Source organism: Triturus cristatus, chromosome 5_1 (genome assembly GCF_964204655.1).
Source record: "Triturus cristatus chromosome 5_1, aTriCri1.1, whole genome shotgun sequence".
NCBI classification, from domain to species: domain Eukaryota; kingdom Metazoa; phylum Chordata; class Amphibia; order Caudata; family Salamandridae; genus Triturus; species Triturus cristatus.
The window spans coordinates 240,860,443-240,878,499 of NC_140587.1; the positions used below are offsets into that span (position 1 = coordinate 240,860,443).

General features: G+C 39.9%; 1 protein-coding gene and 1 long non-coding RNA gene across 3 annotated transcripts in view; both read right to left on the reverse strand.

The window, feature by feature from the left end:
* Positions 1 to 3,459, reverse strand: part of LOC146830684 (uncharacterized) — a 64,804-nt gene extending 61,345 nt beyond the window's left edge. The window contains exon 1 of the long non-coding RNA XR_014961190.1: positions 3,377 to 3,459. This is a non-coding gene — a long non-coding RNA (uncharacterized LOC146830684). The remainder of the gene's footprint in view (positions 1 to 3,376) is intronic.
* Positions 3,460 to 4,354: 895 nt separating this feature from the next.
* KHDRBS3 (KH RNA binding domain containing, signal transduction associated 3) overlaps positions 4,355 to 18,057 on the reverse strand; it is a 203,513-nt gene continuing 189,810 nt past the window's right edge. For both annotated transcript variants that reach the window (XM_085604066.1, XM_085604065.1), the window contains 2 exons: positions 6,372 to 6,430; positions 4,355 to 4,971 (listed from right to left, as the gene is read on the reverse strand). In XM_085604066.1, the coding sequence (XP_085460192.1) occupies positions 4,880 to 4,971; positions 6,372 to 6,430 (151 nt within the window). In that variant the 3' untranslated portion in view covers positions 4,355 to 4,879. The remainder of the gene's footprint in view (positions 4,972 to 6,371; positions 6,431 to 18,057) is intronic.

Sequence of the window (18,057 nt, forward strand, 5' to 3'; positions counted from 1 at the left end):
CCAAACACCAAAACATTTAAAGAAATGAAGACCTGACATTTTTACACTGCTTCTAAATAAAAACATGAATAAGAAAAGAAGTCATAAAAATGAAGACTAACAGATAAGAGGGTTGAAAAGGCAAGGATAAATTACCTTTATGAAGTCAAAGGAACAATAGTGCCGATTAACAAAGGTAACCTTACACTTTTGTGTAGTTTTACCTTAATTTTGTTATTAAAACATACATTGTATGAGTAAACCTTCAACCCTTCTACAGCCATTCACTGGAATATCTTAATCTTTGCTCTGTGCACTATAGTTTTGGAATATTTTGTTGCCAATCTTTGCTTCTCGTCTTTTATATTCTATTTGCCCTACTACCTGTTTTACATTTTTACATGATACCTTTTAGTGTGTTACATTTTTTTTGTGTATTACATTTATTTATAACATAAAAAGCAATATTCTAGCATTGACCCAATTAAGTTTGCCACCAATGTGAGACAACCTTCCTCATAAATTATGGTAAAATATGTTAAAGACTTAACAAGATAGGAGCAGATTACTCTAACTGCTATTCTTTGTTCTTTCAATAGAAGCTTAGCATTAATCTTTACCCCTGAATCTTCATGCCTTCACTTGGAGAGGAACACATGTCTATATCCATGTGTCATGACCACTGTGTCAGGGCCCATTTTAAGATCTACTTTTATACTGTGCTTGCTGGCATCCTAGCATTGTGGCTGCCTCCTATCTAGGCTGACATATTTTCTTTGTTTATGTTATGGCCACTGCCATATAAAGATGGAGTTTTAAAGTAGAGGCTCAAATGGCAGCATGCAAATTGAAATGACACATTCAGCGCCATACTTATTTTCTATTATTGGGATTTTAGTGTTGCCAAATTTCTAACCATGAGATAAAAAACGCAATCAGGTGCTATGAATACCCCTGTATTTGGCCACAGTTTGGAGATGCTTTGTAACAGAACTATCAGACCAGAGGTCACGCTGGTTTGCTGCGAATATGTCTCTTTACACCGTGAGCAAATAATCAGTGGTAGGTTACAACGCGGACGTTACATCGTCCGCGTTGTTACCGCACGTGCCTTTACATCGCAAGTCGTTTCTACGACTTGCACTAGATGGCGCGCTGGATTTAGGAATAGTATAAATTACTATTCCTACTCCAGTTAGCGCAACAGCAGGGAATGTGTTGGATTTAATATCCAACACATTCCCTGGTGTTGCGTGCCATCTAGCGCAAGTCATTGAAACGACTTGCGATGTAATTCCATGCTTGGTAAAAACGCGGACGATGTAACATCCCCGTTGTAACCTACACGCGTGGTATTACCCGCGTTGAAACAGCTGTTTCCCGTTTGCTGCAACATAGCTCCAGTTGGGGGTTGCTCCTGGGCTCAGAGAGCAGGACAAGAGGAGGCAGTCAGTCCTGCTTTGCTTATTTCCGGGAAAGGGCTGTGGTAGAGAACAGATAAACAGCAATTTCTCACAAAGGAAGGTGTGCTGTGCGATCCATATGATCAAACTCAATTTAAAGGCTTGCTATTTTCTGCTTCTGATTAATATATTTAGCATAGTGATTAGAAGTAGGAATACTGTGTTGGGATGCTAGGAACGTACTAACCATGTTAGGACTGTTCTTATTGCATTCGCTGACCATGTCAAGCACCGCTCCATCTATTTTCACTCTCTGTGTCGTTACCATTCATATTTGACTTAACTTATCAAGTATTATTTCTATATATTATATATATATATATATATATATAGATATAGCATAATCAGTGACATCAAGAACTCTTTTTTTGACAACCAAGTTAATATTCTGTTATTCCGTTTCTGCAATCTTAGGGGGATACATCTGATTTTAGTTCCATATAGAATATACAATATGGGCCTAATTCACAAAACGGTGTGGAAATTAATTTGCTAGTTCGCAACTATATTTGTATGTCCATTTTTTAACTATCCATGGTGGCTTGGCTTCTTAGGAGTGATGGTTTGACTTATTTCATCCTGTCTGCTTTGGAAGACCATAACGTGTTTTTAATGTATGGACTATGTGGGTGATACAAAATGGTCGATTATGAATTAAAGATCATATTTTTAATATCTTCTGAATTGATTTTACTATGTGATAATCTTATTGTATTACTGAGGCATTCAGGGGCCGATTGCGATGAGGTTTGAAAGGCTCCGACCAACAGTCATAGCCTTCCAAGCTGCATCGTAATTGGCCATTTGGTTTCCTTTCTGACCCCCTCATTATGATTGAGGTGGTTGGAAAAGAAACCGGAGGATCATTCTGGCTGGCTTTTGACAGTCATGGAGAGCTCATCTTCCAGTCGGAATGTGGCAAGTAATCTTAAGGGCATGTCTTTCCGCCCTTGAGATTAAGATGACGGTTTCCAACATGGTTCCATGCCAGCCTGTCTGACATTGAAACCATGTCAGCAGGGCGTCCTTCGGTGCAGGACCATGAGGTGCCTGCCACAGGGTGCAGGGATGAACCGTACCTCCCATTTTACTATTGGAGCATGCATTATGTCCGGTTTACTGAAGGAATGCATGTTCCCATAGTAAAATATAGGAACGCGACTTGGTTGCATCCTAATGGGGCATTCGAGGCCGTGGACCGGGTGTTCTTTTGGTTCCATGGCCAATGCAGTGTCCAGCGGAAGAGATTCCGCTCGACATCGTAATTAGCCCCTTTATGTTCAGAAATCTATAGGTGACTGAAATGATTTGATGTTTCTTTGTTTTTTGTTGATTATTTTTAGTGTAGAGTTTATGTTACCCTATTTGTGCTTCCCTGTCCCAGTTGGAATACTTTTTCATTCCCCGAAGGTTGCCAGTTCTGTTCAGCCGCTCCAACAACCCCAGGTTCCTGCGTGTACTCATGAAAACAGTTTTGAGAATTCACATGCACATTAATGAGAAGGCATTTATACATGCACCTTGTAATATTTTTTTTTGCTCTTTATTGATTTATTCCCCATGTGGAGATACTCTTTCTTCTCTTCCTCCACAATATTTTGGTGCATTCCATTCACATTTAAAACTTGGAGTTTTCCTGCCCTTGACAGGAATAAATCTTTAATTATTCTGAGGGGTGAATATTCAGAAAATAATTTGTAAAAACTCACGAGTTTCAAATTTGTAGGTCTGCACACACTTTCCAGGACAACCCCACCATGGATGCCGACTAGCAGTTCATAGGAACAGATTTACTCTCATGCAACATTACATAGTAATGAAGCAATCAAGTTATTTCCATTATTGGATTTTACTTATAAGTCCACGTGAAGAAACTCTTTTATTTGTTAAGATTGTTTTACACTCTATTTCGATATACAGAAAGTGACATATACCTTCAAAAGCTCCATTTGGTTCAATGTTCTTTTTCCTCAGATATATAGTGCATTCTGCCAAAAGAAAATAAGCTGTTATGATGTGCAAAGGATTACACATATACAGATTTAAAGTTCTCAAACTGTCAACACCGACTAAACATTTAAGCTAAATGATCAAAGAAGAATCTCTTTCACTAAAACTTGTAACATGAAAGTAGATATTAGTTACGAAACTTTATTGAAAAAACAGGATATTTACAAATTGCTAGTTATGTGGGTTTACAGGGTGTTTAAAAGGGGAGTATTTGACCAAATTAAAGTGACTTAACTTAGGCTTTTTAGATGATTATCACAGTTAAAATTTTAAAATGAAAATTTAAGTGGTCTTAAAGCCTTATGAATTACTAAAATTACACTTTCTACCTTAAAAAGTCCCTGCTTTTAGTTGGTATGTTAAAGATAAATTAAGTGAGATTAACATCTAATTTTCTTTATTTACCTTTGCAAATGAAGGTCGTTTTAAGGGTTACACATCCTCTGCCTCTGATGAAAGCGATCTCATTAAGTCAATTCAGAATGTCTTTAAAAGCTTTGTGTTAATTGCTTCCAGCACGGAGCGAGGCGTTCATTTAGGTACCAAAATTCTCATAAAAATTCCAAAGTTGCACTAGTGAAGAAATGCTGAACAAGATGAATACTAGGAACATCTTTTCATAAAATCCATTAACTATTTTAAAACAATTTTAAACAATATTTTTAATTGCATACGTTTAGCGTGGCATTCAAGCAGAACCATTACACTTTAGAAACTTTAAAAAGCATTTTAATTTACGGTGAGCATGTGAACGTATATATTTAAGTTTATACCAATTTTTAGAAATTGTCCAGTGTTTATGTGATTCATTTATGAAGATCATTGTTATAATAGGTGTCCCTGATTACTACTATTTATAACGTTTTTAAAATGAAGCATAAAAGTACTGTCTCACACATTGGTTTTCTTTCAAAAGTTTATTTAGTATCAAGCAAGACTAGACGTTGCTTAACACTACAAAACATTTCAAGACTCAAGTTACAAAAGAATACCACATTATTTGCATCTGTAATTTCTCTCATTTTACTCAGGTTTACAAGAGAAAGCTAGCAAATGGTTAAGAGATAAAGCTAAAGAGAACTAAATTCTGTTCAAAACCTTTAAAATAAAAGGTTACGCTCATATTAAAATAATGGATTAACATATTTAGTAGATCTAGCTTTTTTAACACTAGTTAAAGAAAGGTTATTTTGATGGTCTTCTTTTGATCGCCTATTCTTCAAATGCAGACCGGAAATAGCAAAGTTCGTTGGTTTACAAGTCTTGCTCTTCAATTTGTGCTTTCAACAAAAAAAGTTTAGGTTGAGTCCATCCATTCAGATTTACGCACTGTGTTTTAATAAAAAGGGATTGTTCATAGAAAAATTACTTTGAACAGTATACAGGACTGGAGGAGATTGGATATTTCACAACATCTGACAGTACAATCAGTATCTGGCATAGGGTTGGTCTCTGTAGGTTCCCTTTGTTGTCCTTGTTGACAGCGCCTTGTGCCGAGAGTTAGTCCATTCTTCTTGTCCTATTTAAGGAAAATAGCTCTAATTATATTTATGTGATAATGGGAAATGAATGCATAGCAAATATGTCATTTTGCACAGCTTAAATTAACAGGAATCCCACTAAAATGGAACCATCTTCGGCACACACATCTTCCTTGACAACGTTCAGCTTTACTGCAGGTTCACTTAAATGGTATATAAGTGTACAGAATTTCAATCAGTAATTGACATATTTATATATCTGGATATAATGATGTAAAACTTAAATATTTGCATCAAGTTTGCAAAAAACACATTATAATATTTTATGAATATAGCATAGAATATAATGTTGAATTATTTGTCAATAATGATTTAAATGACAGGTAAAGCTGTCCTTCATTTATGTAATTGCCACTTTTATTTAAAGCTAGAGTATACCACAATGTGAACAACATGGTCAATTAGTTTTATCATCTTGAGGAATTTGTCTTTCACAATATATGACAGTACCAACTGAAAGATGTAAGCAACTTCTAGTTAATCTCATTTAATCTTGGAGTGAATAACAAACTTATAATAGACCGAACCCTACAGGCTTTGGTGCATCTCTTAGTGAGTGAACGTGTGTTTGATTATTGCTGCCCAGTCCACATTGAGAAAGCAACATTTTATTGGATAAAGTGTCCATTTAACATAGATTTAGTGTACTAAATGAGAGGTTTTAGAGACTGATGTCCTGCACGACAGCAACACTCTCTAATATTAATCACCACAGTGCAGCAATATAGCTCTATTTGGAACAGCCTGCCATTCCCACTTGCTCCTCTTTCCATTATAATTTATAAGTGTTACATCAGCAGCTCAAATTGTTACTGACATCTAAAACCCACATTAATGTGTAGTTAATATTAACACTGATAACATATGAGAATTTCATACAAAAGATTATGCCCTGTTAACAACATGGACTCTAAGCTTGCATTTGGCACATTCTGATTAAAGTGCTCTAGTGAATTTGAAGTAAATGGTGAGAATTTGTCAAAGAGGGAATTGATAGCCCAATGGGATCTGTAAAGGAGTCAGCTCTTTTTGACCACATAAATAAAATTACAAAATAATTTACAGGTCATATGCTGCTAAATGTAATATCTAAGGGGAATAAGTAGTTTTCGGCCCTCTTCATCTCCCAACAGTTAAAAGAAGGCAGATCTTCCAGAGAATCCAAACTCTTCCATTAGATAAAGAGCAACATTGGGAAGAGAATGCCATGAATCAGAAAAAAACACACAGAAATAAGAGGAGTAACCACGGCATCTCTATATGCACTATTAACTCATGCATCACTCATGAAGCCTAACGTTAGAAACAGAACTTAAGGTACATCCTAATTCTAATTGTCAAACAAAATGTAATGGTTCAGTCTCATTTTGTGACTCACCATATGAATCGTAGGAGTCATCACTAGCGCCATGTGGATAATCATAATAATCAGGTAAACTGAAATTAGAGAAAGGAATTATCAAAGATTAAGAACATACATCCTGCATTAAGCAACAGTACTATGAAGGTGCACTTGTTACATTTTAAAAGATACACAGTATAGAATATGAAGTCACCTTCTGTACTGAACTAAATTATAAGGTACATTTTTTATGAAGGAACAACATGGTAACATAGGTTGAAATAGATGACCATCATTTGTCAGGATTTGAACAAGTACTCTATTGCTATACCCATCCAACGTGCTCATCATATTACATAGTAGATCAAGTGTGCCCATGGCATTAGAAATCAGTATGTGTGATGATCGACCTGTAGCCAGCAGATTTTGGAGTGTAATCTTGCTGTATGCTGAGCTGCACTTTAATGCACTTTAATGCTTAATTGTGTAAGTGCATTGCAAGTGAATTTGTTTTTTATTTTGACCTCTGTGCATTAGAGATAGTGGGATTTTTCACAAATAGTGAGCTCAATTAATGTAGGTTTTTCTGTAAATGATTTTAACTTGTGACTTTAAACTTGACTTTCCATAAGTTATACTTACTAATGGAAAACAGGTTTGTGAGTCAGTCACAGTATTCTAACCAAGTACAAGCAGTGCAATATGCTAAGGGGAACACACCTACTGACTCCCTGACATCTCACTCTGATCAGCCAGGCAACATGGCAAACCCAGATAAATTGGACACTATTCTGGCAGCAATTTCAGTTACTAGGGACCCAAGAAGTCCTGTTAATGTTAGGTTTAGAGTATTCGAATTCGAAGAATTACTCAAACGAGGCCAGTAACGCCGTGGTCGCCGTTGTGTTGGAACGGCGACCACGGCGTTACTGGCCTCGTTTGAGTAATTCTTCGAATTCGAATACTCTAAACCTAACATTACCAGGACTTCTTGGGAACTTTAATCCCTGGTGCACTTTCCTTCACGATTTACGAGCGCTCACATGTTACTCTTCAGTTAGACTCTATCTACAATAAATGACCCAATACCTGTGAAAAATAGTTTTGTGCATCTACGTTGTAAATTCCATGCCTTGAAAAAGCCCATGTTTGGGCGAAACGCGTTGGCTGTGAATATGGTTGTACCACGTCTTGGAATAAAGAACATCTGAATACTCCAAAATCTTCGTGTGGATCTAACAATTGGTTTTGAACTGTACTATTACAATATACTCATTTTTTGTGTTGCCTCTCATATCTCTTTGAACCTACATATTACAGCAATCAGGAGAAAAAGGCCCATAGTTGTGATCAAACAATTATTACTGTACTGTACACCTGCTGTGGAGCTACAAAGTGCCGACTTCATTGAGCTGAAATTGACACTGAGGCAAATGGGAATGCAGTATTCACTTCTGTCTTCAGCTAAAATCAAAATTCTGACAGCTTTTGGTTCCAGGTCCTTCACAGATCCTCAGGAGGACTGGACAACACAATGAAGATGCAATCAAAGAAAAAAGCCACAGAAATTCAGATTCTGTCTCAACAGTAATGGAGCAGGAAAAAGTCTTATCTCAAGCACACATCTCAAATTCAGACACAGGTAGAGATAAAGCAGTTGTGCTGGCCGGCCTTAAACCAACTTTACCTGAAAAAACAACAAGTCAATTCCCTAAGAAAGGCACAGTTTCGGACTAAGACCCATTGGGACCTGAACTAGAGGAAGTGCAAATGCCCAGGTTCATCCCAAAGATGGCGGACTAACTTATGTATGAGTCAGGTTGGATTACAAAATTAGACAATCTGCTCCATACAGGGAGACAGGGAAAGATGCTGTTCTAGCAATGGAGGCATTATACTTTTGTGCAAACATTGGAGGGCTGAGTGGTCAGCCGGAGAGTTGTATGCTCATACATAAACCCATCCCATTCCCCCTTTTATGTTTTTGGGAATGACTTGGCAATCTGTAAGTAGTGCGACAGGAGCAGGGATTATTATTGTTGTTACATTGCTCATCTTGGTTTGGATTGGGGGATGCTACCTATCTGTTTGGGGGAGAAGGAGCTGGTTCTGCTATGGTTCTATGTTACATTGGAGTGGGTGGCGAAGGAGAAACCATTACTGTCAATTGACAAAATTAGTGTGTAATTGTAATTGAGGTGCTATTCACAAACCTGGAACATCCAGCTCGTTGCTACTGTTACCCATTGAATTTGACTCCTTGAAAATTCTCAAATATGGGACATGAGTCACTGAAGATTAAGTTACTCCCCTGGAATGGTGGGGGGCTTAATAATATGAATACAAGGTATCAGGTTCAGGTACACATAAAGGGGAATTTGACAGTGTATACTTTAGTAAGTTGACCCCATCCTGATAGAAATTTTTAATAGTATAAGGGGAGTGTGTGCCCCTACCCTACCTCACTAAAGAGGCTCTGGTAGTTGCCTTACACAAACAAAGGAGATACCAAGAGGAAGTCACAGAGTATAGACCACTGTCAATACTCAATATTGATTATAACATACTGAATAGGGAGTTAGCAACTAGGCTGTTATCTTACATGCAGACGTTGAGCCTTATGGATCAGAATGGCTTTATACATGGGAAAAGTACTGCTGTGGCAATCACAAGGGTTGTAGATATACTGGCCCACCCAGACAACACTGGTTCAAATGCCCTGATATTATTTGCAAATAAAGAAAAGGACACATTTGTTATACACACACCCTACAGCCTGTATTCGCATTGACCCGGGCATATCGAATTTGTTTGAGGTGGAGAGGGGGAGAGAAGAGGTGCTGGCTGCCTCCTCCCCTCTTTATGCTAGCCATTGAACCATTAGCCACTAGATCCCGGCATGTAATATTGTTTAGGGGTATTCCAGGATTCAGTGGCACTCATTAAATTTCCTTGCATGCTGACGATTTGCTGTTATTCCTATGAGATATAAATGAAGATGCAAGACATGCAATTACTGCCCTTTGGGGGCTCAAGAGTAAATTTGATTAAACCAAGGACATTTTTAGTTTGCCAACCTAAAGAGATTGAAACTATACCTTTAAAGCTTGTAAGGCTATCATGGAAACTGACAACTATTACATATCTGGGGTGCAGCTATACTGAACTGAAAGTGATCTGTTGAAAGGAAGGGTAAATGTGTCTATTGCAAAATTGAAAAAAACATACAGTTCTGGACAACACTGCCAATATTGATGGCTGGAAGACTTTTTGTAGCAAAACTGGAGCTCTACTTCAACTGCTTTACTTATTTAGCCTATAACCATTATCATACCCAGAAGGGGGTTTAGGGAAGTGGATACCACAATCACAGACTTAGTATGGGCAACAGGCAGAAATAGGGTAGCCCTGGTCAAGCCGCAGCTTCCTACCAAGAAGGGGAGCATAGCAGCCGGAGATATGCAAGCTTGTTACCTAGCAGCTCAAATGCAATGATTCCTGAGATGAATGGTAGAAAGATTTGCTGTGACATGATGGGCCATGAGCCCACACTTTAACAATTAACAACAGCTCTTCTGTGGCCCAGACAGGGCCAGGGACAGCACCAGGCTATATGAAGGTGATGAAACACTGCAGGACAAGATATCTACAGAACAGACATACACAAGTACCCTATGCTCCAGACCTTCCAATTAAGGGCATGTGGGCCTTGCTAAATAGGCACTGTTGGAAGGGAATAGGGACATGGCAGGATAAAGGCATACAGATAATAGAGGACCCAAATAGAAGGAGCTTAAAATTGGAGCTTTTGGAATTGATGGGCAAATATGAAATACCCTCAGGGAACTTCCTTTGTCAACAATCAGAGGTGGCAGCTTTGAAATATACATGGAAAGATCAAGCATAAAGGCCAGAGCCTGATGCACACCATGAAGGGTAAACACAAAACAATCACTCAGTTGTACCCACCACTAGTTAGCCAAGCCAAAATCACAACCGATGGATTAAGCGAGAGATAGGCAGAGGACCTAGGTATGTCGATTCGTTAGGGAGAGTGGACCTGCATCCTTAGAAATGTTTATCTCAGAATGCCAAACTCAAATTAAATCACTTCTATTACATACACAGAACCTATATTACCTCAGCAAACCAATAGACATTTTGCAAGTTCCCATGTGCCTTAGATGGAAAGAGGAAGGAGCAGATTTGTTCCATATAGTTTGGTCCTGGTCCAACTTTGCTACGTTATGACAACAAGTACTAGGATTAACCCTGGGTGGAGCTGGCAGGGCGGGGCTATGTGTAGGTCCACTGAGTTGGGACCCAACTCCGCTCCGCTCTGCTGCCCGCCTCCACCCCCCCTAGTAAGAAATTAAATAAAAAGACATTAAAGGGAAAATAAAAAAGACTTACCTTGACTGCGGTGTCCCGGGCTGTCGTCCTCCTCTTCCCCTCCTCTTCCTCATGTTTCACGGTGATCTGCGCATGTGCACGCGCATTCCTTGCAAGAAATGCACATGCACGGGTGCACTGTAAAACGCGAGGAAGAGGAGGACGGCAGCCTGGGGACGCTGCAGTCAAGGTATTTATTATTTTTCATTTAATGTCTTTCTATTTAATTCTTACTGGGGGGGTGGAGGCGGGCGGAGTGTCAACTCCGCTCCGCCGCGGAGTGTGCGGAGAGTTGCCTACTCCACGTTCTCCACGGAACACGGAGTAGGCAAATCTCGGCATACTCTGCGGGAGGAGCGGAGTGCTCCGCCCGTGCCTAAACAAGATATGTTTCTAGAGCCACAAGTAGACAAGTCATACTTCACCCTGATAACTGAGTACTGGGTATGTTTCCCCCATGCTGGAGAAATACAGTGCCAAGTAAGTTTATATAGCTAGCCCTGGTGCTGGCTCAACACCAAATAACAATAAGATGGAAAAAAAGGTTGCAGGACCTAGCATTCCTTGTTGGAAAAATAAGTTTAAAAAATGGGTAGAATATAAATGTGTGCTGCTAATGAGATAAGTAAAGAGGAGTTGGGAGGTGATGATGACAACACTAAGATAGAACAAGCAAGGTAAAGTAAACAAAGCTGATTTCACAAAAGCCTCACAGCTCCTATCACCCTCGAAGAATGACGAGAACTTACACTGAGATAGTTTGTAAATCACAAGGCACTCTCTGCAATACATTCCATACTCCCACCTCTAATTCCAGGTACAGGAGCTCCAACTAGAGCAGGGGTCTCCAAACTGGGGGGCGGGTCCCCCATGGGGCCTCAAGTGATACCGGGGGGTGGGGGGGAGCCATGTTCTGGCTAAAAGAAGCATTATGCTGATAACAGTGCTTTGTTTACAGCGGAAACAATGAGTGGCAGTGAGCCACTCTGTAAAGTGAGCCATCACTAACTTCTTTTGTCATTTATATCTTAGCTGGGAGTATGTGTCAAAAGGGAAGGGACTCCAAATATGCTTTAAAACCGCTACCCCCATTTCTAATAATCACACTGTTGACACTTTTACACATTATTAAGACCTGCCTGCCCAGAATAGTATGCTTGGCAATTATGTATTTGGCTGCGTTTTTAAACCGGTAACAGAACTTAATTGCAATGTTTAAATAAGTCTAGAAATATTTAAACATTGACAATTTATTAGAATAATTGTGAAAGATTCTGAGGGGGGCCCAATTATTATGTTTTCTCCACCCGGTGGAGGTGTGTGCGGCATTAAACAGTGTGAAGACCACTGGACTAGAGTAATAACGAGTCCTCAGAGAGGGAACAGATGTTAGTATTATGTATTGTGGAATGTAGTGCTGGACCCTTTGTTCACCCAGGGAAGCCACTCAGTATTGCTTGGGTTACTTTACTTTGTTGCTTAACCTTGAAGTTTGTCCAGATGATGGCCGGAGGAGAAGCTCATCGATAATAGGCCTTAAAATGCCCTGAATGGGGGGGGGAGGGGGGAAGGACTTGTGCATACGCTGATTCAACTGAGTGGGAGGGATTGAGCATTAGAAATGTTATCTGAAATGATTGGATGGAACCTTCAGTCACCTGTAGGGATCGTTGCATAATGCCTTTACCACTGTAGTGTTAAAACACAGGATGTAGGTTTATTGTATGTCTTACTGATTATAATAGATCTAAAAACTAATAAAATATGTTTTTTTAGAGAACAAAACAGGGTGATGTGCAAATGGCTGTACTTACAGGGAAATTAAAATGTGCACAGTTTATCCTACTTCGAGGTCAAACACGTTTCTCTAAGGTCTGAGGGGGACTTCGATGCAGGTCACCATGACAAGGTCAGTACTTGGGTATCACAAACAGCTATGTTCCTTCAAAGTTTCAGCTTTGATAAGATTAAAACAGAAACTGACATTTTCAGTCACCTCATATAACAGTTGCATATTTGTCGTGGCACTGTCGTCAAGCTTAGTGGCCAACAGCAGCTGAGCCATACTGCCCCACCCGTCAGCCCAGCACAAAGAGCTCTGCACAGTTTGCCTTTCTACTCAGTACAGTGCCATCAATTGCCTACTAAGCAACTATACAGACTGTTCCAAGTCATTAACCCTAGAATTAACACACCTATATCAAATGAGCGGTTGCAGTTCTATTCTTAGAACTGGCATGAAGTAAGAAGAAAAATCCAGCAGATACAACGCTTTCATATTCCAGCATGGCGTTTGAGGCCCATCATTGTGGCTGATTCACAAAGAAAAGAGGACTTCTGAAAATCAATGGTTTATGGGTATAATTTTCATCCAGCTACTTTCTCCCCTGGACTACAAGTAACTATTTCTTATGTAGCACAGGATTGACAGTGATAGTCATAACCATTAGAACACAGTAGTAGGCATATCCACGAAAAGCCGCAGGAGAAAAAAAGAGGGGAAAAGTCTGGAACCATCAACTGTTTAGGAGGCGGATTAGACGAAGGGGTTTCTAAATGCAGTCTTCTCACACTAGAGTCGGCTGTAGTATCAGAATCTAGGCAATAACGTCAGTAACTATATTTGGCTACGTAAAAATGTAAGCAACTGTAGAAAAGCGGAGGCCGGCACTCGGGACCTATAGTTCTTCATCAGCAAGAGAGTCGCTGCTTTTGCCCTGGTAAGCATTACGTTTTCCTTCACTATTTTAAGGAGTCATGGTACCAATGGTAACAGGAGTCTAGGTGTTGCTCTTGGTTGACAAATATCCATTATTGCCAACACAGCCATGCGAGAAGCCTCAAACGGGAAGGTCTGCTTACATGCTTCTCCAGCTAACACATCTTGCGAAGCTGGATGTCATCAACTGGCGAGACTCATGATGGAGAGCCACGTAAATCTGTAGGAGTGTAGAATGAAGCAGCATCGCCAGCTGAGTCCACAAGATATCTGACGGGAGACCAGGCTCTCAAATCTATGCCTATGGGGAGGTTGAACTTCCTATGGCTCTCATGATGGATGTTGATAGGGAAAAAGAGGAGATGAAGTTTGTGTATCTGCTGTAATCACACTAGTCTATGCAACAACATGGACAACTATATAGGTAGTGCGATTTTTATTTAGAAAGAATTTTGTGTGGTTCCAATGAGGTCAAACTATCATCCGCTGGGATCTCCTTCTTCTTCCTATGTTTATCCGTTGTGGGTCTTCCTCATGTTGAATTGGCTAGATATGCCCTCAGGGATAGAAAGACTTTTGCCTTGGACTCCTGTGTCCCGGTTTCAGACCTTAACCTCACACCACAACGTGACTAATGTGGATTGCACCAGCAACGTAAGGACTGTCCACAGAATCCTGTGCTTATAATCACCCAGTGCACAATGGTTTGTACAGCAGTGTTGGTTGTAAGGTGAATAGTGTATAATGGGGCACGGAGGAAATAAAAAAACAGACCGACAAAAGAATAAAAGCAACAAAAAAGACCTTCAAGGCTATGTGAGGTCTCTTTTCTTGAGTAGCATCAATCAAGGACATCGCTCAAACATCAAACATCCGCTTCCATATTGTTGCCCACCACCATTTCAGACTCGGACCCCTTTGCCAGTATTTGCTTGAGGCCACGGCCCTGACCTAGGACCATGGCAGCCTCATCCTGCACTCCTCTCCACGTAATAGCCGAATCCATCTTCTCCTCATGGAAACCAGGGTCCAACTCCTTCTCAAATTCTGACAATGCCTCGTCTTCTCTCCTGCTGTCGGGGCCTTCCTTCTGCTTACTCCATCTGTCGCGTGTCCTGGCAGAGTCGGCTGGTCTAGCAGTGGCTGTTCTGGACGTCCTGCCCCACCTTTGTCGATTATTTTCTCTTCCGCCTTTCATCCTCCTACTTTTTACTTTTTTCGCTCATCTCCTTCTTCCAGGTTGCTGCCACCATGAGAAGTGTCTCTACCTCTTTTAACCGGATTGGTTAAACTATGTCAGCTACTAGCACACTCGTCTCATGCTCCACAATACCCCCGGGGTCCTTGCTACATGATATCCCGTTTGATGATGACCCATGCATATTATCACAGTATAAAAATTCATTATTCTAACATTTATCACTATCAGTGACAATATTACAACGCAGAGCCTTCTGTTTATAGTTCATCAAAATAAAGCAATGTCTAGACAGGAGAATCATTGCCTTCGGTATTCCATGCTAACATAGATGAAGCATATATGTCTGCATTGCCCTAATCCTCCAACTGCATTTCCTTTGAAAAAGGTTTGTGAATGAGGTTTTTAAGAAAATCTACTCTTTTCTCACAACATTTCTATTCTTTATATTATTTTAGCATTTTTAAATGTAAATGAAAGGAATAGGCAAATATAGCTATGTCATATGCTGCACAAATATTTAATGATATTTTTGAAGATTTGGCCGTCCCAATGTAAAGCGAAAATGGAACTCCAAGTAAGATATATTTGAAATAAATGCTCCAGAATCCGGCACGTGAGCTGGACTATTCAGTATTTGTGATATCACTGGCGATCCCCTGAAGAAGTCTTAAGGGCAACAAATAAAGTGTTCAGCATATACTGATGGGCAAATTTAGTGAGTTTACAGAGTACCATTGCAATTGTGGATAAAGCTGGTGCCGCATAGCCAGTTTAGAAGGATTGAGCATTTAATGTTCATGTCTTCATGGTTGGTATGGATGTCTCTTCATATAAAAAGAGTATCAGTCTACAATATTGGACTTTAGAACAAAATCTTAACATTTCGTTTTATTTTTTTCCAATTCCAGGTCTACATCTGAACTTCGATGTGAGCCCTTGTTCCTTCGGTGGAGAGAACGAGTTGTTCTTAGCCCACAGTCGCTTCACTGCTCATAGTGCCAGAATGTTTACCTAGCCATTAATTCCCTTTCTTTGGAGCAATGACCGGTCAGGATTCGGGCTAGACAGCAGACTCATGAGAGCTGGAGGATCTGTCGATAAAGAATTAAATGGGAACACTAGAACGCTAACTATTAGTGACTTTCAAGTACTCAGTTCCTGGGTTGGAGCAATGTCCGGTTTAAGTGGATTAGAGCCCTATTTTAAACCCCATAGGAGACAGGCAACATGGTGCATGGCTGCATTGGATTACCAATTTTCGCGAAAGCACAGCACATTCAATATTTCTAGGAATTATTTTTTTTACATTACCATCTTGTACATGTCACACCTTTTAAAACCTGGTGGGTCATGCTTATTTTTGAGAATAAAAAAATAAAACAAATAAAACTGAAACATGCATGACTCTTGGATCCGACCTTTAACACAGAATATTCCACTGTTCTTCTCCTTGTAGGTGGAAAGGGGACCTGAGGGGCGGCAGAATTCATGAAGCGTGATGCCATAATGTTTGGTTTCAGGCAGACAGTCCTGTGTTGGATCATCCTGGGACCAGAAGAACAATTCTTTAGCGACCAATGAAAGTGATTGAAAGAGCCTTTTGACTGTTCGAGGCACGTGACCACTGACAGCAGACTCGACAAGTTTTCGAATTTAAAACCCTTAAACACTGTGCTTTACAAAAGCTTCAGAGCCAGTGTTACATATGGTGGCTATTCTGCTGGGTGCGATAAAAAGACATGTTCATTGACCACATCTCCAGCTAACCTAATTTTGAGACAATAATCCATCAGGGATAGCAGTGAGGAGTGGTAAGTGTAGGTAACCATTGTTCGCTCCATTTGAGCCCTGGGTGGGATGGTCACCGCTGTTGACATCAAGGAATCTGATATGTTGAAGATACCAGTCCTAACAGAAGTGACATATGCGCAGAACCCAAGAGATTTGCCTAAAGACCCTTTTCCTTCAAAGAAGAGTAAATGATGAAGCACGTTGTGGGTGAGGTCCTTCAGTGCCTAGGAGAAAAGTATTGATTTATGTTTGAAAATTAGGATTGGAGAGCATGTTTGGATCGGAGTAAGGATGGGCGGGTGTGATAGTGAATACACCGAGGAGGTGAGTGAGTAAGGGTGCAGGTGTAGTCTTCAAGAATCAAATGAAAACAATCAGGAAAGAACAGGGTCAAGGTCAGTGACGTGAAGAGGAACAGAGCAGAGGCAGGCTATGTGCAAAAACAATGTCACAATATTTAGCAAGATGGCATGTGAAAGGGCAATCAAGGAAATGTGGCATTTGAGTGACTGGAGAAAGAAATCTGGTAAACTGTATTTTTCAAAACGAAATATGCTTAAAGAGCATACAAAGTTAAATATATCTCCAGTCTTTTGTCCAATTTCTCTAAAATAAAGGAAAACAGGCCAATTCGAATGCTCAATTCCCAGGTAAACCTATCCTGTTCAGCAACCTTTGAAATATAACATGAATCTGAGCAACAAAGCTTTATCTGAGGCATGCTAATTCCCCGCAGCATCTGTCACTGCTATGAATGGCTGATCATAAGTACCTGTGTAGTCATCTCAATGCTATTAAGCAGATGGCAGCTCTAAATCCAAATGATGTAATACATATCCCTGGTGGACTTTGTGTCCACATACTATCATTGTTCCAGAATTCCTCAGTGATAAATCGAATTCATTCGGAAGAAGATTAAATAGTGAACTGACACTGATAACTGATTTATGAGCAGTTGCTTGCCAATGCACTGTTATGTCTTACATATGAATTGTGTCTGTTACATATGAAGAGTACAGGATAGAGCTGAAAGAGATAACAGGAACTGCAAAGCACAACTCTTTAGAACAGATTTATTATGAAGTGTTGTGAAGGGCTTAAAAGATGTACTGCCAGGGCCAGCCAATGAGCTTTCAGCAGAAGAGGGCCCTAATTGCACAGAAGTCCACAGCTAATGCTAAGACTGGATTGAAATATGTCGCCCTGTAAAAGCAGGTAGCAACACGCTTTGTAGCTAATCTTTTTTTCATCTTTTTTCATATCCTACTAATTGAACCTGCAGATCCGGGAAGCTCTTGGAGATAACTGCATTTAAGTGTGATTAGACACCTTCTGCTGCATGTGTACAGCTCGAGCTTCTTGAAACGTTCTCCTGCTGGTGCAATTTTCGGCGCCTACACAAACTCCTAGCAAGTGTTATCTACTGAGAATAAGAGGTGTCAGTCAGGCTGCATAAAAAACAATCCTTGAAGAACAGAGACGCAAAAAAATGTATCTGACTTCTGATTCTGAACATTTTGAACCTGCTAATAAAATATTCAAACCAGAGCAATCATGGTTAAATGTGTTCTTTAAAATGCAGCCTATATTGTACCCAATTGTTTCTCACATCTTTTTGG